At 49.4% G+C, this 23,640-nt stretch overlaps 1 protein-coding gene across 1 annotated transcript in view; it reads left to right on the top strand.

Annotated features, from left to right (window-relative positions):
- Window positions 1-23,348, top strand: part of INSR (insulin receptor) — a 57,360-nt gene extending 34,012 nt beyond the window's left edge. Inside the window, exons 6-21 of the mRNA XM_053999270.1 lie at window positions 201-415; window positions 2,664-2,790; window positions 3,397-3,647; window positions 4,006-4,173; window positions 4,864-5,065; window positions 9,883-10,148; window positions 10,346-10,488; window positions 12,250-12,409; window positions 12,721-12,820; window positions 13,074-13,141; window positions 13,337-13,566; window positions 13,816-13,926; window positions 14,219-14,378; window positions 15,187-15,316; window positions 15,536-15,670; window positions 16,722-23,348. Coding sequence (XP_053855245.1) covers window positions 201-415; window positions 2,664-2,790; window positions 3,397-3,647; window positions 4,006-4,173; window positions 4,864-5,065; window positions 9,883-10,148; window positions 10,346-10,488; window positions 12,250-12,409; window positions 12,721-12,820; window positions 13,074-13,141; window positions 13,337-13,566; window positions 13,816-13,926; window positions 14,219-14,378; window positions 15,187-15,316; window positions 15,536-15,670; window positions 16,722-17,076 — 2,821 coding nt within the window. The 3' untranslated portion in view covers window positions 17,077-23,348. The remainder of the gene's footprint in view (window positions 1-200; window positions 416-2,663; window positions 2,791-3,396; window positions 3,648-4,005; window positions 4,174-4,863; window positions 5,066-9,882; window positions 10,149-10,345; window positions 10,489-12,249; window positions 12,410-12,720; window positions 12,821-13,073; window positions 13,142-13,336; window positions 13,567-13,815; window positions 13,927-14,218; window positions 14,379-15,186; window positions 15,317-15,535; window positions 15,671-16,721) is intronic.
- The last annotated feature ends 292 nt before the right edge of the window (window positions 23,349-23,640 follow it).

The raw sequence follows: 23,640 nt of genomic DNA, 5'->3' as shown, positions 1-23,640 counted from the left end.
GTACAAGGAGTGCCAGTTCTATCAGGGTGATTTGTATTGGGAAACATTTCCCAAGTTATTTTTAAATGTTCCTCTGCCCATGGCTTGTGCCCTACCAGGGCAGACAATTTACATTCATTTTTCTTTGGTGCCTGGATTAGTACAAAAAGAGTTTTTCATGCATCCCCTCCCGACCCACGTTTTCATTCTTTTGCTTTCAGGAATTATTCTTTTTATGCCTTGGACAACCAGAATCTTCGCCAGCTCTGGGACTGGAGCAAACACAACCTCACTATTGCACGGGGCAAACTCTTCTTCCATTACAATCCCAAGCTGTGCTTGTCAGAAATCCACAAGATGGAAGAGATCTCTGGGACTAAGGGGCGTCAGGAGAGGAATGACATAGCCCTGAAGACCAACGGGGATCAGGCCTCATGTAAGAGTCTCAGAACACAGCCTTGCTTCCCTTTCCTCTCCCTCTGCCTTGCTCTCCTCATACTCCTCTTTCTCCCAGCCCATCCCATGATGTTTTCCCGTGGCCTGTCCTTGTCCCTTAGGTAAAGCAGCAGATGTGCCCCTTGCCTGTGCACTCACTGTCATTGTGCCATGAGTAAAAGTCCCCACGGGATCTCCCTCTGGCACCCTTGGTCCCACAAAACCCTGGGAGGTTTTTGGGGCTGGGAGTGTATTTATTGTTTAGCACAATGTAACCTCAGCCCAGGCTGGGACTTTGTGTTACTGCTGAGTACCTGATTTAATAGTCATAATCTGCTTTTCCCATGTCATGAGGTGACACGGAATAAACACGGGAGAAACAGGATTTCCACCCATCCCTGCAGCCACGTGAGGCAATTGCCATGACAACAGGCAGAGGAAATTTTCCAACAATTTTTCCAATGCCTCTCTGAGGTTTTTCAACCAACAGCTTTCTTCAGGAGCAACGATCAGACAGCTCCTGTGTCAGCAAACAGCACAGGGTGGGCTTTGAAGTTGTGCTGCTGTAGATGGGGTTCTACAGACACTTATTTTGGCAGCAATACTGCAATGAATGCAGTCCTCCTGCACCCCCAATCCTGCTGTTTGTTCCCTTTCTGTGCCACCAACAATCCCCTTTCCCTGTTTGTACCAGGGCTGTGTGGTGAGCCAGATTGTGGAAGTAATCAGGGGCAGGAAAAACCCAGCTTTGTTCTGAGCTGGTGGCATCTCTCTGCTCTGATTCATTGCTCAGCCCCACAGAGATTCACCTGCACACAGGAACAGGAGCACGTGCAGGTGGTCATGGGCCCCTTGCAACTCAGGATGTTTTGTGAAGGACATGGGGACAGAGGCAGTGACCCATCCATGCAGTATTCCAGCAGTTGTGTTGTGATCCTGGGAGATGCTCAGGCAGGTATTGCCACCAAAAGAGCTCAGCATTGACTAAACTGGGATTTCAGCTCCTGGCTCACAACCCAAGGGCAGCTTGGGTCATCCTGTGGCTTCACTGTCCCTCTGCTTTTGGGGACAGAAGAGCCCAAGGTCCTTTCCCACCCAGAACATTCCTGATCTCTGGTCCTGTCCTCATTGCCCCTAGCTGATGTAACTGTTTGTGAACAGACCTAAAAAGTGAAGATCTTTCAGTTGACTCAGTTTCCTGGTCTGGTTTCCCACATATCAACACAGGCAGCCAGGCCAGCACAGTGGGAGAGGGGAATGCAATGGCTGTGACCTGAAAACTGGCAGGACCAGGGAAAAACACACACGGAGCCTCTGGGGCACCACAGCTCCAGCCTGGGCAGAGGGAAGGAGCACAAGGAATCAGCTGTCTGTAAAGTTCATCTCCTCCCATGGGACACTGAAAAACTCTTCCCACATTGGGGATGAACCTGAATTTGGGTAGATCCAGCTCTGCCTGTGGCTCTTGGGCTGGTGTTTGGTGTGAAGGCAGCTGGAGGAGACAGTTGCATTTCTCTTTGCCAGCTTTACCCTCACCCTGCTGAGCTGGTGTCTGTGCCACCCCCACCTCAAACCACAGCTTGCCAGGTTGTTTGGCTTTTTGTTTGCTTTTACATTTCAAGCTCAGCTTTCACATTGGCAGCATCCTGTTTACTAAAAAAAAAAAAATAGAAAGGGGAAAAAAAAGCGCCCCTGTTTGTTCTGGATGTGGTGCCAGTGAAATAAATGTTCTTCCTCCTGTGGCAGCTACTGCAGGAATAGCAAATTCAGTCAGAGCCACTTGGGCTGGGGCACAAAACATGTGATACCATGTCCCTTGAGCTCCATCCTCCTGCAAACACCCTCCTGTTTGCAGAGGGACCTCACTACTCCTGGCAAGGCTGGAATTTCTTCTGCTTCTTTTTTGTGGCCTCTTGCCTTCTGTGCAAACCATATTGCTTGGTTCAGCTGTGCAGATCATCATAAATTGTGAAATATGTTGCCTTTAGATTTCCCACTTTTTAGAATTTAGTTCAGCTCTTCTACAGAGTCATTTTCATGAAATCATAGAAAAAATTAACCTTAGGAGGGCATTGATACCAGCCACTGATTTGAGGGAGGAATGGCTGCCAAGTAAGATAAGGTTTTACTGGGCAGCTCTTCTCAGTGCCAACATCCTCACCTTTATCTTAAACTTCTAAGATAATTAAAAACAAAACGCTTCCTTTTTCAGCATCAATAAAACTATTGTCACTTCTCACTTGTTACAGGTGAAAACGAACTGCTGAAATTTTCTTCCATTAGGACTTCTCATGACAAGATCCTGCTGAAGTGGGAGCCCTACTGGCCCCCCGATTTCCGTGACCTCCTGGGGTTTATGCTGTTCTACAAGGAGGCGTAAGTGATCCCCTCAGCTCACACATCAGTGGCTTTGCTGGGCTGCCACCAGCAGCAGCTGCCATTCAAAGGTGGATGTTAAACCTGATGGATGCTTTTGCTGTAGGCAAAGCTGTGTAGTCTCTGATTTTGTGACTCCTACACTCAAGTTTCCAGTGATAACTTCTGTAAAAGTGTTCATTAAGATCCCTGACTTGTGCACAGTCACAATTCCTCATTTAAGAACAATCCAAACTTTAGTTATTCTTGCTGTTCTAGACACACAAACTCGCCCCATGGAGTTCCTCATCTCCCCACTATCTCTGTGGGATGCTGAGGGTTTTATCCCCTTTGAGGTTCGGAAAGATTCTTTTAGAATCAAGGTAACCAAACTGATTTTCATAAAGCTGACAATAATCAGTCTGGATTTAGTTGTTGGGATCATGCATGGCACAGATCCTGCTCTGTGGTGCTGTTGGAGGCCCAGGTGACAAAGCTCCCAATGCCTCCCTTTCAGAATAAATACAATGAGATAGTTTTACTTTCTCTGAAGGGTGATAACATTTAGAAATGTTTTTAAGAGCCTGATTGAGGATTCTGTTAATTGGAGCCTTCTCTCTCCTCAAGTCCCTACCAGAACGTGACGGAGTTCGATGGCCAGGACGCCTGTGGCTCCAACAGCTGGACAGTTGTGGATGTTGACCCCCCACCACGCTCAAACGAGCCCAAAGCCCAGGCCCAGCCAGGGTGGCTCCTGAGGGGCCTGAAGCCCTGGACACAGTATGCAGTGTTTGTGAAAACCCTGGTCACCTTCTCCGACGAGCGGCGGACGTACGGCGCCAAGAGCGAGATCATCTACGTGCAGACCAACGCCACGGGTCAGTGCAGCCCTCCTGGGCTAAAGCCAGGCCTAACTAAGTCTGCCTGGGGGTTGTGCTGGTCCCATATGGAGGAAACTTCCCCCTGCCTTGCTTTGGTAGGAAGGAATTCCTAAACCAGGGGTGTGATTCCAGATGGTGCTGATGGGCACCTCTTCTATCCACTTTGTGTGGCCTCATGTAAGGACCATCAAGGCTGGAAGAGACCTCCAGGATGATCCAGCCCAGCCTGGAGCAGCCCACTAGGTGCCAGGGAATGCTTGATTCCCACAGAAATGGAAATTTGCCTGTGCTGGTGCCTGCTTTGCCAGGTCTGCAGGGCAGTGCAGTGACCTCTGTCTCTTCCCCACCCACGCAGTTCCGTCGGTCCCGTTAGATCCCATATCTGTCTCCAACTCCTCATCCCAAATCATCCTCAAGTGGAAGCCGCCCTCGGAGCCCAACGGGAACATCACACACTACCTGGTGTACTGGCAGCAGCAGGCAGAGGACAGTGAGCTCTATGAACTCGATTACTGCCTGAAAGGTGAGTGGGTGCTTCTCCCTCCAGGCCTTTCCCTCAGTCTCTCCCAGAACTGGGGCTTTTGCCTTCTCTGGGGTTTTTGCCTTGGAGGTGCTCTGGGGGTCCAGTCCTGCTGGATTCAGGACTCTTTTTCTGGAATCAGCTCTGTCCCTCCCTGATCTGTTACACTGGGTGCTGCTGCCAAGATATGTGCAAAAGGTCTAAAAACGTTTTTTTACAAAGTAATCACACGTTTTTTCCATTGGGGAATCTCCCTTCTGCCCTTGCTCCTTTTAAACTGAATTATGAGTTTAATAGCAACAATGGATGTAAAGATATAGTGGATATAAAGAGATAGTCAAGTTAAGAATTTGGGTGCTGCTGGAGCTCAGGGCCAAGTTAATTTTTGAAGGCACATGGTGCCTGGTTTGGAATTCCTTGAGAACACAGAATTTCACTGAAGACTTCCAAAATCTCACCTGCTGCTCTGTGTTACCTGAACTGGGATAAAGCAGCATCCAAGCTCCATTTCAAAAACAACATTTTTGAATGAAAGGCCTATCAGAAAAGAGGGAACTGCTCAGCCCTGGGTGTGAAATATGGGATGCCCAAATGTGCCATGAATCCTGTGTACACTGGTTTGGGATCTTTTTGTAGGATAAACATCTTCTGCCAAGACAGGCACAAGTGACACTAAAACTGTTTTGTCCCCAGGATTAAAGCTGCCCTCAAGGACGTGGTCTCCTCCTTTTGAATCTGAAGACACCCAGAAGTATAATCAGACTGAAACTGAGGATGTCAGTGGGGAATGTTGCTCCTGTCCTAAAACAGACTCCCAGATCCAGAAGGAGCTGGAGGAGTCTGCTTTCCGCAAGACCTTCGAGAATTATCTCCACAACGAGGTTTTTGTGCCCAGGTGAGAACATCAAACAGGACTGTCCAGGGATCAGGAGCAGGGAAATGTAATTGGGGATTAAATAAAAATACCAGGTTGGACACATTGCCAGGCTTCCATGAGCCTATCTAGTCCAGCTGGATATGGGTGTTGGAATGGGGAGAGCAGAGCACCTACCACAGATGTTCCTGCAGATTGGGAAGCTCCTGCTTTCATTTCCTGTCCTTGAATTCTCCTCGGCTCAAGAATAAAGTGAGAATCCGTAACAAACAGCCTGCAGCTCGTCTGGCATCAGATGATGCCAAAAATAGCGATTTTCTTTTCCTGTCCTGAAATTTTGTGGTCAAGTTTTTCATTGCGTTGAAAAGAAAGGAGAAGGGCAGTTTACCAGGCCACAGCCTCGTCCTCCAGCGTGGTATTTGTGGTCTCCCTTCACTTAGTGTGGGAAATACCTCCAATACCATGAGGAATGTGAGTGCCGTGGGTGGTGAATGTCCTGTTTGGAGTGGCACACTTGGTGTCACATTAAGTGGTGTTGAATGTCTTCACACTTCATCTTCAGCCTGGGGAGGAAGTGCTGGGGAGCAGGGTAGAATCTGTGGTGATTTACCCTCTTCCCTGTCATGCCTTTTGTGCTCTAAATTTATTCTCTGCTTGCTGCCTTCAGCCAACAAACCTGCGTTTGCAGCTGCCTGACAAAAGCTGGGTCACTGCACTGAGCATTTTCCCTGTTAAGGCATCCCTGGTGTTCCCTGCCCTGGTGCCTGCAGTCCTCACCTGGAAGCTTGGGCAGAGCCCCTCCTTTTGCTGTTCCCTGCCTGCTGGTGCCCATCAGGATGAGCTCCAGTGTGCCAGAGGATGCCAGGACATGATATATTCCAAAGCAGAGGAGAGCCAAGCCATATGCAAAAGCCAAACTCCTCCTGATGCAGGCAGGCAGTTCTGACAGTCTGATTTCTTTTTTTTTTTTTCCCTTCCCCCCATCCCCAATTTTATTGTGCAGCCAGCCCAGGATGCTTCTCAGGCCAGTTTCTGGGGTATGTATTTTAGGAAGAAACCAATCACCAGGATGTGCCACTTTGTCAGCCTCCTGAGGAAGAAATCCCCACATCCCATGGCCAGCTAATCCTCTAAAACAAGCCAGTGGTGAAGAGGCCTCCCTGCTGCCACGTGCCCTGCTTGCCTTCCCTGGCAGGCTCCAGGCTGTCAGCATATAAATCAGAATTCTTTTGCCTGTGAATACTGTGCTATCACCTGCTCACAGAGCCTGGCAGGGAGCAGGGAGTGTGGTTTACTTCAGGTGCTTTTTTCGTGGCTCCTGAGAGTTCAGTGACCTCTCCTGAGGTGCTGTGTGGCCTCTCCTGGAGAGAAGGAGCTTGCCAGTCACGGGAGGAATCTCAGGGATGAGGCCAGCAGGGAACACGAGATGCCAGGGGAGCAGAATCACAGCAGTTTCTCCCTGATATCTTCTTGTTTTCCATGTGCCATTTCTCCCCTCCTGCCCTGTTCCCAGCAATCTGATCCCTGGGCAGGATCCAGCCTTAGTGCAGGGCTGATCTCACCCCTCTGGAAATCACAGTTCCTTCCCCTTGGGCACATTGATTACCCACTCCAGGAGCCAGGGTCACACCTCCTGGGGGTCACTTTTCTCTGGCAGTGACAAAAAGCCAATGTAGAAGTTCAGGAATGTTCCTCTGCACAGGCAGAGCTGGCAGTGTCTCACACCAGGTCCCCTTTGGGGCTGAACAGAGTGGCCATCAGAAGCTGATGCTTTGTTTCTTCTTTCCTGTGTTATTTGCTCTCATTTTGGAGGAGTTGTGCACGGATTGGAGCTCAGGGCTGGTCACACCCTGGCACAGGCTGCCCAAGGATGGATGTGTGGAGACTCCATCCCTGCAGAGTCCAGCATGGTCCTGAGCCAGCTGCTCCAGCTGCCCCTGCTTTGGGCCAGGGGCTGGGATCAGACAATCCCCAGAGGTGCCTTCCAGCCTCACCCCTCCACGATTCTATGGGAAGCAGGGAAAGATGTCAGAAAAAGTCCTGAGAGGCAGAGGGGAACTCAGTGGCTGCTGTTCAGGGTGTCATTCCAGGTATTCCCTCCATCACCACTGCAGCAAGAGCAGGAGCAGCCCCAGGTCTCTGTCTCTGTCCTCTGTCACACACATTTGTGCCATTCCCAATATTCCTGAGGAGCAAGATCTGAGGAATGACTCTCTTTTAAAGTAATTGTTTTCCCCTGTGTTTCCCAATTCAGTTAATTGTACAGACAAATCTAAAATGCTTTTGCCAGGGCAGCTGACCTGGGGTAGTTTCAGGGGTGTGGAAATCTTGGCTTAAGGTACCAAAGGCATTTTTGGAATCCCCCAGCACAGGCCATTCTGTGTGTGCTGAGGTGTCACTTCCAGCCCCCTCACACCCCCTGGTCACCTGTGAGAACAGGAGGAACCTGGACCTGAGGGTTTCACAGGGAGCTCCCTGGAGCTGCTGAGATGGCCTCAATGCAAATTACACTGGAACAGCTCTGAGAAGAATCAGATGCTTGAAAATACAGAGAATTTGGCAAGAAAATTGCTGCAAATCCAGGATAATAAATATGGGAAGATTGGGGATTTACAGCTTCAAAAGCTTTTCTTAGCTTACTGTGACTTGAGAAGGAAGGAATTCTTGCATTTTACTCTGTGTTGCATCGGTGGTCAAATTACTGTTTTACTTGTGAAAAACAAAATTCCCTTGAACACGAGGATCAGCTGAATTCACACACTGCATAAACAGAGGGTGTAGCTTTGCTTTTATGCAAACCAGGTCCTGTTTGACCATAAGGAATCCTTCCCAAGGAGGGGGATGGCATGACCCAGAGCTGGGTCCCTGAACTCTGCCCCATCCTGAGGGGACTCTGCTCACACCACCACACAGGCTGAGGGAACAGCAGCTCCAAAAGGAGTTAATTAGTAATTAAGAAAGAGAAGACTTAAAACTGGAATGTGCTTGCTGAACCTGCTGTTTGCCATCCTTATTTGTCATCAGGTGGATGAATATTCTGCAGGAAGGAATTCCTGGCTGGCAGGGTGGGCAGGCCCTGGCACAGGGTGCCCAGAGCAGCTGTGGCTGCCCCTGGATCCCTGGCAGTGCCCAAGGCCAGGCTGGGCAGGGCTGGGAGCAGCTTGGGACAGTGAGAGGTGTCCCTGCCATGGCAGGGGTGGCACTGGATGGGCTTTGAGATCTCTTCCCACCCAAACCATTCTGTGATGATGACAACTCCGTGAATATTTCTGTTGTGTTGTGTGCAGCCCAGTGTTTAGTTTGAGGACAGCTCAGACTCTGCTTTCTGGCTGGTGCCTTTTGCTGTAGGAGGAGAATTGCACCAGGGAAGGTGGCAGAGACCTGTCAGAGCAAATCCCTGTTGGGGCTGGCCATGGCCTGGTGGTCAGAGGTGGCAGTGGAAAGTTCAGTTCAGCAGCAAAGATTTGCTTCAACAGCTTGTTACATTTTTAGAGCCTGGAGACGCCTCAAGTGTGGGTTCAGATCAGGTCGCTCTTTGTACCCTTTAATAGCTGCACACACACACAAAAAGATCATCACCCCCTTAAAATACATGGTCTGGATTTCAACTGGCATTAATTCCTTTTGTGTAACTGAATACAGTTACTGATTCACCACCTTGGTTAGTTCCTGACCTGGAATTCCCCATGGCAAATATGTGGCAGCACATAAGAGTGTTAGATTGTTAAATTGAGCACTTTTGGTTTGGTACTGATCCCTTCTTTCTTTCTTTTTTTTTTTTTTTTTTTTTTTTTTTTTTTTTTGCCAAGAAAATGAAATTTTGGAATGCTTCTTCATTCTGTTGAATTTATTTTGGTTTTTTTTGCTGACATGAACCTAACACTAAAGCTGGCTGGTGGCACTCCATAGTCACACTGCAGGTGCTGGTTTTACAAGTGAAAAAAATCACATTTACAGACTGAAATGCAATAACTTGAGGAGCAACATTTGGTTAACAAAACCACACGATGAATATGTAATCAGAATAATGAGTTCTAAATGCATGCCTTGAAAAGGACTTAATAGATTTGATCTCTTGGGAAAAGGTTAAAATGCTTTGTGTATCCATCAGCCTTAGGGGTGAGAGCTCCAGAGAGCTGGGAGAGTGGCTTTTTGCTTTATAAATGCAAGTAAGTGACACCTGGGACATGTGGCACATCTGAGCTCACCAGAGTGGGGCTGTGGTGTGCCCTGGTGTGCTCAGCTGCAGCAGGTGGGAGCTGAACTCCAAAGCATTGGAACCCTGCCCGAGGCATCCGTGAGGCAACCTGGTAAAGTTAGACTCAGCCGAGAGACCCAGGGGAACTTGAATTCTCAAGCAAATACTTGAAGCTTGGATTGGTTTATTTTTATTTTATCTCCCTGTGTGTAGTTGTGCAGGGAGAAGAGTCTGGGGGATACAGAATTTTGTAAAGCTGCAGGTCTTGGTTAAAAAAAAAAAACCCTAAATTTCTTTGTTGCATTGCAAATATCAGGACATCTCAAACCCTGCCTTCTGGCTGGTGCCTTTTGCTGTAGGAGGAGAATTGCACCAGGGAAGGCAGAGGGAAGCAGGGAAGGTGGCAGAGACCTGTCAGAGCAAATCCCTGTTGGGGCTGGGGCTGGCCATGGCCTGGTGGTCAGAGGTGGCAGTGAAAAGTTCAGTTCAGCAGCAAAGATTTGAGTTTTGAGTTTTCAGTGGCACCCAAAGTTTGGGTTCTCAGTGGCACTCTGAGCTCTCCCATTTTGACTCTTCCTTTTCAGCTGGATGTGTTGGCACTGACTGTAACACTAACGTGGTGACCCCTGTTGTCTAACAGGCCATCAAGGAAACGAAGAGACCTCGGCTCCGTGGCAAATGCCACTGTGGTGTTACCCACCATCCCATCCTCTCCCAACAATTCAGCAGCTGAGGGTGCAGAGGAGCAGAAACCTTTTGAGAAGGTGCTGTCCAAGGAGTCCCTGGTGATCTCGGGGCTGCGCCACTTCACCGGGTACCGCATCGAGCTGCACGCCTGCAACCACGATGCCCAGGAGTCCCGCTGCAGCGTGGCAGCTTATGTCAGTGCCAGGACCATGCCAGAAGGTGATTCTGTCCCTGAGCCCTGCTGTGGCTGGGTGGCTGTTCCCAAAATCCTGCTTTTCCCATGGGAGGCAGCTGCAATATGTAGGACAGGGGCTGTCCGTATGTCCTGGTGGGAAGGGAGGATGGGTGAGGTATTGGCAGGTGTGAATTTTGCCCAAAGACATGAAAACTAAACCTGATCTTGCACTTGGTTCTAGCTAAGGCTGATGACATCGTTGGCCCAGTTTCCCATGAGCTGGTGGAGAAGAACACCGTGCATCTGAAGTGGCAGGAGCCAAAGGAGCCCAACGGCCTCATCGTGCTCTACGAGGTGAACTACGGGCGGCTTGGGGAGACCGAGGTGAGAGGTCCTGCTGTCACAGCCCCTTTGGTGAGAGCTCCTGCTGTCACAGCCCCTTTGGTGAGAGGTTCTGCTGTCACACAGCCCCTTTGGTGAGAGCTCCTGCTGTCACAGCCCCTTTGGTGAGAACTCCTGCTGTCACAGCCCCTTTGGTGAGAGGTCCTGCTGTCACAGCCCCTTTGGAGAAGTGGCTCCCCCTGGGAGCCCAGGCTCTTTAGGATCTGAGTCCTTGTGCATACAATGCCCTGTCTAGTTGGGCTTCCTGGTGCAGAACTAAAGGAATACAAAACTTCACTGGTGAATTTGTCTCCTCTGGAAGCCTGGGATGACATCAGTAAATAATCTGCCTCTGTGGTGCCCATTTGCTGAGCAAGTTTAGCTGATTTGTCAGCTTTCTGCATGGAGCTTTTGTAGAAATGTTCTTTCACAGAGGGACAGAAACCCCACATCGCTGTGTCTCAGACAAAAGGCCTTGAGTTGCACCAGGCCAGGTTGAGATTAGATACCAGAAAAAAAAATCCCTGCAGGCCTGCTCAGGCAGTGGAATAAGTTGACCAAGGAGATGATGGAGTCACCATCTCTGGAAGTGTTCAAGAGGTGTCTGAATGTGGCACTTGGGGTCACATTTTAGGGTTGATGATGATGGTGTTGGGTTGTTGCTGGGACTTGATGACCTTGAAGTCTCTTCCAACCTTGATGTTTCTGTGATTCTGTGAAATTTAAGTTGCTTGGAGGAGTTAGGAGGGTGTTGAGCAGCCCACGAGCTCTTGGGGACCGGGCTCGTGTCAGTGCCAGGGGGACAGGGCTGGTGGCAGTGCCACAGGGACAGTGGCACTCACCAGTGCAGGCCCAGTGTGAGAACCAGAGCAGCACATGGCTGAGAACCAGAGCAGCACATGGCACTTGCTCTCTGTAACCTGACCTACTGCCCTGCAAAGCACAAATCCAGCACAAACCACTAACCTGGAGCAGACTGAGAGCCCTTGGGTGTGTGTTTGCCAGCCAGGGAGGTGCTGCAGGAGCCCCAGGGAGCCATCAGGGAGCTCTCAGGGAGCTCTGGGTGCTGCGGGAGTCGTGGGGAGCTCTTAGGGAGCACTGGTGCTGCAGGAATGCTGGGGAGCTGTCAGGGAGCCCCAGGTGCTACAGGACCCCCCAGGAGCTGTCAGGGAGCCCTGGATGCTGCAGGAGCCCCCAGGAGCTGTCAGGAAGCTCTGGATGTTACAGGAGCCCCCAGGAGCTGTCAGGGAGCTCTGGATGTTACAGGAGCCCCCAGGAGCTGTCAGGGAGCTCTGGGTGCTGCAGGAATTGTGGGGAGCTGTCAGGAAGCTCTGGATGTTACAGGAGTCCCCAGGAGCTGTCAGGAAGCTCTGGATGTTACAGGAGCCCCCAGGAGCTGTCAGGAAGCTCTGGATGTTACAGGAGTCCCCAGGAGCTGTCAGGAAGCTCTGGATGTTACAGGAGCCCCCAGGAGCTGTCAGGAAGCTCTGGATGTTACAGGAGTCCCCAGGAGCTGTCAGGAAGCTCTGGATGTTACAGGAGCCCCCAGGAGCTGTCAGGGAGCTCTGGATGTTACAGGAGCCCCCAGGAGCTCTCAGGGAGCTCTGGATGTTACAGGAGCCCCCAGGAGCTGTCAGGAAGCTCTGGATGTTACAGGAGCCCCCAGGAGCTGTCAGGGAGCTCTGGATGTTGCAGGAGCCCCCAGGAGCTGTCAGGGAGCCCCGGGTGGTGCAGGATGACCCTGCCACAGCCCTGTCCCCACAGGAAGCCCATTTCTGCGTGTCCCGCAAGCACTTTGCCAGCGAGAGCGGCTGCAAGCTGCGGGGGCTCCAGCCTGGCAACTACAGCGTGCGCATCCGGGCCACCTCCCTGGCTGGGAACGGCTCCTGGACAGAGCCCACCTACTTCTACGTGGCTGATTACTGTGAGTTCATTTTATTTTTGACTTCTAACCCCTGGCAGAAACTCGGGTTATTTCTGGAGGATGGGGTGTAGCAAGCAGGGAGTCACTAAATATTTACCAAATACATCGGTTGTCAAGAACCTGAAATTACTTGGAAACACATGGCTTTTGTGTATCAGTCCTCATTCTGACCAGCCCCACATTTTGATCTGAAATAGCTTCTAGTTTTGTATTTGTATTTTGTATTTCTTCAATTTCTTGAAGGAGGAGATTTTATTGAGGAAAAAATTTGTATTTTGGGCTTGTGTAATACCTCTCTCTTTCTCTTCTAGTGAATGCTCAGCCAAATATTGCTGTTATCATTGTTCCAATTATTTTTGCCATAATAATTGCTGGAATTATTGGAGCTGCTTATGTGCTTGTGAAAAAGAGGTGAGTGCCGTTTTCTCTTGTTTTCACCAGAAACACCAAAACTTACATCCAAAAGTTTTGCTGCTTTGTTGGGAGTCAGTTTTTGTTTCGTTTCTAATTTCCATAGTGATTGCAGCATTAATTTAAGTGCAGGAAATAGTTTTTGCCATATGGGGAGAGTTTATTTGCTGCATGCTTTGGGGATTAATCAAGCTTCCCTCACCTTGAGGGTGTCAGAGGCTGCAGAGTGCTGAGGAATTTCTGTCTCTTCCAGACAAACCGAAGGACCAACGGGACCCCTGTATGCATCCTCCAACCCTGAGTACATCAGTGCCAGTGATGGTGAGAGCAACCAGTGCTTCTTTCTTGTGTAATCACGCAGTCAGTGCAGCAGGATGGGGTTGGAGTTGTCTTTGTGGGGTTTTCTGGTCCTTTTGTAGAATTCAGCCCCCCGCAGTGTGGCAGCGCTGCCCAAGGCTGCTGCGAGAGCGTCTTTCAGAAGATGCTCAGCTCAGAATGTTCCCCTGTGCCCAACAGTTTATGTCCCTGACGAATGGGAGGTGCCACGGGACAAGATCACCCTCCTGAGGGAGCTGGGCCAGGGCTCCTTCGGGATGGTGTACGAGGGCATCGCCAAGGACATCGTGAAGGGAGAGCCCGAGACGCGCGTGGCCGTGAAGACGGTGAACGAGTCCGCCAGCCTGCGCGAGCGCATCGAGTTCCTCAACGAGGCCTCTGTGATGAAAGGCTTCAGCTGCCATCATGTGGTAAGTGCTGGGTGCCTCAGCACACTGCTCTGCAGTGCCTTCAGAGCCCGACCCTCCGCTGGCCAAAGCAGCAGAGGCAGCTGATCCATCAGAGCCGGGATCTCTCCCTGCTGGATTCCACAGAACCCGTTCTGCCCAAGTCATTTCACTGCTGCTCCTTCTATACCTCTCAGCCTGACAAGGCCTTGTGGGGCTGTTCTCAGCTCTCTTTGGACACAGCCTCGAGGAAATCTCTCATTCGTTTTCCAGGTTCGCCTCCTCGGAGTGGTCTCCAAGGGACAACCTACTCTGGTGGTCATGGAGCTGATGGCACATGGGGATCTGAAAAGTTACCTCCGCTCTTTGAGACCTGAAGCTGAGGTAAAGACGAGAGAGGGGGAGTCTGTTGTGGAACAGTGACTTGATTTGGGCTTTAATGCTTCTTTATTTAATGGCTTTAAGCTGAAAGAGGGTAGATTTGATTTGATTTTGGGAAGACATTCTTGGCTGTGAGGGCGGGGAGGGCCTGGCACAAGTTGCGCAGAGAAGCTGGAAGTGTCCAAGGCCAGGTTGGAAGGTTGGAGCAGGGTTCCCTGCTCGTGGCAGGGAACTGGATGATGTTTAAGGTCACATCTAACCCAAACCTCCCTGTGACTGTGATTTTTCCTGGCAGAATAACCCCGGCCGGCCGCCCCCGACGCTGAGGGAGATGATCCAGATGGCCGCGGAGATCGCCGACGGCATGGCCTACCTGAACGCCAAGAAGTTCGTGCACAGGGACCTGGCAGCTCGCAACTGCATGGTGGCAGAGGACTTCACTGTGAAAATTGGGGGTAGGTGCTGCAGGTCCCTTCCAACCCAGGCCATTCTGTGATCAGGAGATGGTTCTGTGCATTGTGCTTGTTGTAAAAGCAAATTGTTAAAACCAATGTGTCAAACATGGGTGATTCTCACTGTCTGCCTTTGGGAAATTGCAGCACTTCCCTCTGTTTCTTCCCTGAGACAGAATTGTGTGGACTTCAGTAGGAACAATATCTCCTGTAGAGCCAGAGCATATTTTCTCACCTTCTCTATTCCCAAACCTCTGTCCTAAAAGTTTATTACCTTTCCAGGTTAAACTGCCTGGGTTTGTCTCACTGGTCTTTGCTTCCATGAGAATTAAGACAAAGAAGGAGTTTGGTACAACAAACCCAGTGCTGATAAGCCTGTCATTGGATCAGATGGCTTTTAAAAGTAATTTAACCCAGTTTTTAACCCAAACCCTTTTAGTAATAAGTAAATACAACATTTAAAAATAACCTGGAACCCCACAGTGTGGTGATTTTTCAGAGTTCTCTGGAGTTAAAGCCAGGGCAGTGGGATTCCAGACAAAGGGAGCTCTGTTTTACTTACAGAGGATGAATAAAATAATGTTTAGAATAGAAGCAGTCACCAAAAAATTTAACTCTGGAGTCTCTGTTGTGACTCTGTAGAAAAAAATGCAGGAAAAGGGAAATGTTTTGAACATTAATCATGAGGTGACAGATGACTGCAGGCTGGGCTTTGGCAGTGGGGGGGAAGGCAACATCCATCTGGAGATGCTGCACAGGAAAAGCAGGATGGAGGGAGAGGCATTTAACACATCCCAATTGCTTCTCTCAGACTTTGGGATGACCAGGGACATCTACGAGACGGATTATTACCGCAAGGGAGGCAAAGGGCTGCTGCCTGTGCGCTGGATGGCCCCGGAGTCGCTGAAGGATGGGGTGTTCACCACTTACTCCGACGTGTGGTAAGTTGTCCTCTGCAGTCCCAGATGGATTCCAGCTCAGGAGCTCCTTGTTTCAGCACACATAGTTTAAACTGACTTGCTCAGAGCACAGACAAAACAAAGCCATTGTTTTGAAACACTTCCATAAAAATGTAGTCGTGTGCGGTTTCCAAAATAACTCTGTCACTGGGAGGGCTCCAGGATGTTTTGTTCTCACCAGGAGCTTTCTCTCTCCCTTAGGTCATTTGGTGTTGTCCTTTGGGAAATAAGCAGCTTGGCAGAGCAGCCGTACCAGGGACTCTCCAACGAGCAGGTGCTAAAGTTTGTCATGGATGGAGGATACCTGGATCAGCCGGACAACTGCCCGGAGAGGCTGTAAGTGGGCAGGCAGGGACAAGCAGCCCAGCTGCACTCTTTGCCTGAAGTGTGACCCACAAAGATGGCCTGACCTGGGGCACCTCTTAACCCTCCTTGACTGCGGAGGAGAAAAACAGACTTTAGTGAGGCACCTCCCACAGAAATTCCACCAAGGCATCCTTAGTGATCCAGGGAAGGGGCTGCCCCGGGAGGTTTGGAGTCCCCATCCCTGGAGGTGTCCAAGGAAGGCCTGGACGTGGCACTCAGTGCTCTGGGCTGGGGACAAGGTGGGGGTGGATGAAAGGTTGGACTTGATCTTGGGAGGTCTTTTCCAACCTCAGTGATCCTGGGATTCTGTGTGAGGAGTAACACTGGAGCAATTTTGAGGGAAAACAGCTCTGGCTGGAAAAGGGAGCACAGATGGTAACTCTCTGGTTCTGGTAGCCTCTTCCTCCAGCTGCTTCTGGCCAAAATAGCACTTCCAGAGTCATAAAATTAACATGTTTTGTGAGTATCCCTATGAAAAAAAGCCTGCTGTGCTGGACATTTGTCTGATGGCCAGTTAAAAACACCAATTTGAGACTCTATTTGTATTTGTGAGTTCTTTCTCCATGGTGTCTGATAACGTGTGACCTCTTGCTGCAGCCTTTATTTTGGGTGGGATGTTTACAGGACCTCTGCCCTCTGCCCAGCCTCCCATTTTCTTTGAAGTTTTGGGAGCTTTGTTATCTTTCAGGCTGAGTTAAAATTAAAAGGGAATTAATTAAAAAAGGACGAGCTGGCTGTAAGTGCATGTGCACACACACACACACAGAGTCTGTGAACCAGCCCTGTTTCCTTCAGCAGCCAAGTTAAGAACAATTGAAGGAATCGGAAGGAATTCTTAATCTAGACAGAAATAGAGAAAAAGGAGTGTCAGGATCTACAGGCAGATGTGGAGGCTGGAAAGAGAAAAGCAACCTGGGCTATCAGAGGTGTAGTGTGGGTGGTGGGGGGTGCCATGGGTGCAGCCTTGCTCTGCACGTGGGATTGTTTCTGCTGGCCCTGACTGTGCTCTGTGCTGCTGCAGGCACAGCCTGATGCAGATGTGCTGGCAGTACAACCCGAAGATGCGCCCCACCTTCATTGAGATCATCGAGATGCTGAAGGAGGACTTGCACCCCAGCTTCCACGAGGTCTCCTTCTTCTACAGCGAGGAGAACAAACCTCTGGAGACGGAGGAGTATGAGATGGACTTTGAGAACATGGAGAGCATTCCCCTCGACCCCTCCTCATACTCCCAGAGGGACAAAGCGCTGGGGAGGGACAATGGACCCTCCATGGCCCTCAAGGGCAACTATGAGGAGCACATCCCTTACACTCACATGAACGGTGGCAAGAAAAACGGGCGGATTCTCTCCATGCCCAGGTCAAGTCCTTCCTAACACTTCCTGTTTGGCCCAAGGGTTGTGTCTGCTTTTTTCCCCCCTCCACAAATCTCAGGACTCTTGTTATTGCTGCCACAGTGTATGACACACATCTACAAACTCTTCAGATTTTTAATCATCTTACGATTTTTTTTTTTTTTTGCCAAGTTGACTGGTTGTCAGTGGACTTATCTGTGAACATAAATGGAAGAGGTTTCCATGGCTGCTGTCCCTTCTGTAACCATGGTTTCACAACAGGAAGCGACCGTGTGAGTTCAACTGAAGGAGAAGCATCCGCGTTTGCCAGCAGAAGACGTGAAGTTCTCTGGTGCCTGAGCTCCAGCCCAGCAGCGCGGAACAAGAGATTTCCAGTAGAATTCCAGGCTTTCAGGCAGCCTCTCCACTACAGCTGAAGGATTCAGCACATCAGTCAGATCCTCAGATTGACCAATAGCTGCTGCTTTCATACCTTGTTTTCAAGGGGTGAAACCCCCGGGGTGCGTGCGTGGGTGTGTGTGTGTGCGTGTGTGCAGTATCAACATGTGGGGTGTACCCTATAGCAAAAGAGACACTTCTGGTTTTGTACACAACTTACAGCGCTTTCAGGCACATGGTGGGATTCTCGGGGTGTCCTGCACAGGGCCAGGAGTTGGATTTGATGATCCTGGTGGGTCCTTTCCAACTCAGCATACTTTATGATTCTCTGTTCTCACAGGAGCTTTCCTCTTCTTGGAAGTGTGTACTTATCTTTTTTCCCCATTTCCCTGGAGGGACTGAATCCTAAACAGATTATTTTTATACTGAGGACTCTTGAGAGCAGGTTTTCTCTCATTAACAAATGAGGAAAACATGCTGGGAGCTAAATGAGCAGAACTCTGAGATTTGTGGGTACTTTCAAGACCAAACGAAGTAGGAGTCCCCTGACCTGAGACACGGGAGTTTTTTGTCCTTACAGCATTGAGTATATATATTGTTTGTTGTAACATATTTAAAGATGTCTTTAGTTGAAAATTTAACTTCATATAAATTATTGACTGTTTATGATCCTTTTGGGGCGGGGAGAGTTTTGGGGGATTGTTTGGTCTTAAAGTGGTCCAAAGATTTCAGAATGAACTAATTTTAGCCTTGCAGGAGCGATGAAGCACACGTTCAGTTCATACTTGACAAGGCTTTGTAATAGTTTCATGATTTATACAACACAGTCAGCTGGCTCCAGTCGAAGCCCCATCTTGGGTGTTGGGAGCTGAAGGACACAGAACATCCTGGCCTCAAGTCCTGCTCCTCCTCTGCCCCCGTGTCCCTCGCTTTGCCTTCCGTGCCGCAGATGCAGCTGGCGAGAGAGGATGAGACGAGCTGGAGCTGAGGAAGGGACGCTGAAGGGGGGAAGCACAAAGCTCTGGGCTCTGCACGCCGGAGGTGACTGTGGTTTGCTGCCTCTCTGCTGCTCCCAGGCCTCCAGCCTTTTGTTCCCCGAGATTCCCACTGCAGAACTGCCGGGATGCAGCTTGTTGGGATGTCGGCGCTCGCCGTCAGGACTGTGCTTTGTCGTGCTGCTGTTTGCAGAGACAGAGCTGATGGGCACCTGCTGCTGGAGAATAATGGTGAAACTCAACCAGGGCTGATAGCACGGAACTGGCAGGAGCAGGGAAGGAAGATGATGGATGTCGCAGGCCTGTGGCATGCAGGAGGTGCTTGAACAGCAGGGAGAGATGCTCAGTCCTTCACTTCTCCTCCTGGAGAAGTCCAAGATGTGTTTTGTGCTCTCTGCCAGGAGAAAGCGAAGTGCCCTGGCTCGGGAGGGCAGGAACACTGGGCTGGGCAGTGCCTCCAGCCCGGGCAGTGCCTCCAGCCCGGGCAGTGCTGCTGCTGTGAGCGAGGCAGAGGGGCTGCAGTCCGTAGGGAAGAGCTCTCCGAGCCCACGCCCGGGGATGCAGCTGGTGCTGGGAACCTCTGCCCCCAGCTGCTTCTGGCCAAAACAGCACTTCCAGAGTCGTAAAAGGGAACAACAGACTCTGGGCAGCACCGGGAGCTGTTGGGCCCTTTGCTGCTGGAGGCTGATGGGTTTGGCCCAGGTGGAGGGTACAGGTTGCTCCACAAATTTGGGTGGAAAATACAGTCCAGACATGGGTGAGAACCTTTGGATTTCAAAAGGCCTCGTTTACATTTCTTCTGCTTTACAAAGTCGTAACTGTTTAGCAGCTCTATACTACACTGCAGGAAAGAAGACATATTCTCACACTTTTCTAAGGAAGAGAAGTTTTTCTTATTAGAATTTTTTATTTATTTTAATATATAAAACACTGTAAAAAAAAAAGCAACAATTAGTTTTCTTAAACACACGGAACATGTAAATTTGTATCCACAAAATCTTGGCAGGTGGATGTGGTGGGATTATTTTTGTCCTGTTCTGGTGCAGTCTACCTCAGTGTTTCTTAAGGATATTTTTTAATACTACACACCTCTAAACCTGTTTAAATATTCTGGTCTGGACCTATTGTGGATCAGGGAAAATCAGTATCAGCTGATTCCAATACCAGGGACCATTCATGAAGGGAATGGGAAGGAGAATGGCCCATCACTGTTGATCCCTACTAATCTGAACAGTAGTGGCCAATGAACCCATTTACAAATTTGGATCTGATCTCATCCCTTAGTTCTGTTGTGATTAAAAAAAAAAAAAAAAGAAAAAAAAGAAAAAAAAAGAACAAAAGATCCATTTAAATGTTTGGACTTTAGTGAACTCATGACCTAAAAGGAGCAGGCTGCTTCCTCCTGGATCAGCATGTGCCAGCGTGGAGCAGGGACCAGGACCAGCCCTTGCTTTTGGGGTTGCATTGGGGTGGCTTGGTCACTGCTCTTCTCACTGCGCACAGGTGAGCCAAGGTCCTGCCAGTGACCTCCTGAAACAAACCTTTCCCAGCACACCCTCGCTTTGATGACATTTCCAATGGCAGTGATGATAACTGTGGGAATGGAAGAACTTTTACCTGAAGGAACATTGGAACCTCGTATTGGGTCTGGCTTTTCCCCGTGGTTGATACTGGTTGGCCCTGTGAGTACACATGGTTTGAACACTCGGATGGCTGAGCCAGGGGGTGTGTGCTGCTCCATGGACAGGCAGTGCCCTCCCATGGCTCAGTGTCACCTTCACCCTGCACCAAACGGAGCAGTTGTTTGTACCCAGCACTGTGTGAAGGTTGCTCATCCTTCCTACCTTGTGCCCAGGGGGAGGGAAGGCGTGTGGTACCAGTGGGGAGGGTATTGTGTTTCTCCTCTGTAAAACAAATAACACTAGTGGTTGCTGCTCGTGGCTGCTACAGATCACATTCAGCTGTAGAATTGGGAAGAATAAATGAAAATCACCTGCAAAGCCCAGCTCTCACTACTAGAAAATCCTTCCTTGGCTCACAGATGACACTTTGGTCTCTGCTGCTGGAAGATCCTCGCCCCAGGGATGCCCAAATGCCTCACTCGGATCTCGCTGATTCCTGCTCAGAGAATTCCTGCAAGTGGAGACTCAAGTGCTATTGAAACCTCTGGGGTGCTGCCAGGGTCCCCAGCCCGGGCAGGGGTGCTGTGCTGAGCCTTCCCTGGGGGAGCTGCTGCTCTTTGCTCCAGCCACATCCTTATGGGGTAGAATTGCCCAGCTGCAGTGGAAGCACCACACTTGCTGCTCCTGCTGCTGCTTAGGAGGAACCAAACACTGGTGCAGGAGAGCAGGTGGGATGGCTGGAGCAGGGCAGGCAGCAGTGGGAAGCTCTTTCTTTCCTTGCATTAGTACTTGTTGGAGGATTGGCTCCTGCCCTTTGTGGGCAGAGAATGCCTCACTCACAGCACAGGGCAGCAGGACAGACCCCTCAGCCGGTCCAGGAGCAGCTGGAGCCTCCTGGGCACAGTCTGGCACCACCACGTAGCCAGAAATTCACTCTGGTGAATTAGGAGGAGCAAGAAGCTGAGCTCTGCTGAATTTTCACTGAGAAAACGTCTGAAGTGCGAGGCTGGAGAGGTTTCTCAGAAAGATTTCCACATTAAACTCAATTGCCACTTCCTGAACGACTCTTGCCAATCTGGAACTTCTCTGGCGGGCCAGTGCAGCACTGCAAAGCTTGGCTGCTGGGTTAGGAACGTGTCTGTCTTGGCTGCTTGTAAATACTCTATTGTGTTGTAAAATAGAAGAGCTCAGACATAAACTCTGTGCCAGCACTGGGTTGGGAAAGGTGATGGGAACTAGATCACGCTGCAGCGATGATGGCAAAGCAGCTGTGTGGGTATGAAGAGGCTGCTTTTAGGTTGCTAAAGGGTACTCTTAATTTATGGGTAGTTTTATCTCTTTCCTCCTAAATTTGTATTATAGCGATGGGACACTTTGCTTAATTTTAGTCTGTTGGCTATAGTGTTGGTATCTCTTTGGAAAAAAAATCTCAAAAGTCGCTTCTTGTGTTACTGAGCTGACTGTGCTGAAGGCAAATAGGAAATGACAGGAGCAAGAAGGGTGCTGAGCCTCTGCTTTAGTGGAGGGAGGGAGGCAGTCGAGTTCCCTCTCAAAGCCACTGTGACACGAAGATGGACCCTGAGGAATCCCAGGCCCTTCCTGCTACCAAGACTGGAACCTTGTTTAACAAGCCAGAACGTGAAATATCTTTGTGCCATAAAACCTTACTGTCAAGGCTGTGCCAGGTGCTCCCGTGATCCGTGTGGGATGGGCTCAGAGCCTGGAGGGAGCTCAGAACTGCAGATGAACCCTGAGATCCTCTCGGAGCCGGGGGCTCGCAGGAACCCCGGCCCTGCCCAAAGAGCCGCCGCCCCTCGAGTGTCCTGTGGTCCAGGGAAAGGAACTGCTGAATGGGTTGGAATCAAGAAATAGTTACTTTGTGAAAATCAACGTAAGATTAGTTTGGTATTTGTATGAATTTTATGGAATTTGGCCTTTTTATTACCTTCTGCTTGGCTCTGTGTTCCCTCTGCTTGGATTCTGTCTGTGAGTGTCAGTGTAAAGCCTTGACGTGTTCAGCCTTGTTAGGAGCATCACAAGAGTGAAGCCAGTCATCCAGCTGACTTTTGGAGGAACCTGACTGTTGAAAAGCAACTCTAAAGTTAACTGTTTTTAGCAAATCTGCTGTCATTAAATGTGTATTTCTTTTTAAAATGAATTTGCTTGTCCTTCTCGGAAGGAAGCACTTATTCTTGCAGTTTGGGCAAATTCACTGCAGCACAATGCAAGCTGTAAGGGGACAGGTAGAGAAATGACTTTTTAAATATTGTATAATAAAGTTAGTATTAACTCCTATGGTGTTGTCATTTTTTTGCCAACAGATTTGCAATCAGCCAGAAATTCTGTTCCTGGTAGTGGTTTTGTTCCCACTCCAGTGTTCCAACTGGTGGTGTTAAATAGTTTCCTTTCTCAACCCAGAAAGATCCCTTGGGAACAGGGTCTGGTGGCTGGGAGGACCTGGAATAGTCCTGGCAGCTAAAGAAGAGCCATCAGTGGAAGCTAAATGTGGGCTCTTGCTTAGCTGAGCCCCAGTCCCTGGTCAGTCCCAGCAGCACCAGTAAATCTTGAGCTGAGGGCTCTTTACCTGAGAGCTCTGAGCTGGACTCAACACCAAAGCTCTGTAAATCCAGACTCTCCCAGCAGCATTCCAACGCTTCCACCATCCCCACTTCCAAGTCTTTTCCTGTAACTGTCCCATGAAAACTGAAGGAGAATTTTAGAAAGGCCGCTTCTAAATCTGCAGAGGTAGAGTGTTGTTTGAGCAGGAAAAGCATTACTTTTTGCTTTAGTTAGTGGAATGATTTTATTCTTGGAGTATCAAAACTGGTTTGTATTTGAGGACCCTCATGGATGGGGGAACTGGACATCAGCTTCATCCAACACAGCCCAGAGCAAACGCTCTCTGCTTCACTTAAATAAACCACAGATAGTTTCAGTTACATGTTAGGTGATGTTTTGTGAAGTCTTGGGGTTTTTATTTTTTTTTTCCTAGTTCATTCTTGCTGCTCCCACCTTTCCCTCTGCGTATCTAAGGTTCCAGAATACAAATAGTACTGCAGATACCTCTTGTTTGAAATAAAGGATCAAATGTGCCATGATTTTTTTTTTAAAGGAAGAAAAAAGAGAAAAACCTTCCCCCTTGATTTATTTTTTCAATGTTTTCATATCTAAGAGCCAAGCAGTGACATGTACAGAAAATCTTTGACTAGTAAAATAAAAAACCTTGCTGTGTGTCGGAATATTGAACAATTAACTGTTTATATTAAAATTCTGAATAAATTATCCAAGAATAACTGTTCATTTTGTGTCTGCTGTCTGTGCAGCACTGAAGGCTGCTTTGCCGTTGAGAAAGCACTAAATTTGTACCTTGGAATAAGTTGCAAAATAAATGGTGTTAAGGAAAAAACCAAAACCCACAGCTCAACCAACTGTAGGCTTGTAGTGTGAAGCCAGTTGAACTCCTCTACCTGATGGCTCTGGTGATTCCTGTCCTCACCTCAGGGCTCTGGGGTGATGCCTCTGATGCCATCGGGTGAACTTTGGTGCCAGGATTTCTTCTGGAGCATCGAGAGCTGTGGCTGTGATGTAAT

This window comes from Vidua macroura, chromosome 26, assembly GCF_024509145.1.
Source record: "Vidua macroura isolate BioBank_ID:100142 chromosome 26, ASM2450914v1, whole genome shotgun sequence".
Taxonomy (NCBI): Eukaryota; Metazoa; Chordata; class Aves; order Passeriformes; family Viduidae; genus Vidua; species Vidua macroura.
The sequence above is the reverse complement of the archived record's forward strand: the minus strand, read 5'-3'. Positions and strand labels throughout refer to the sequence as shown.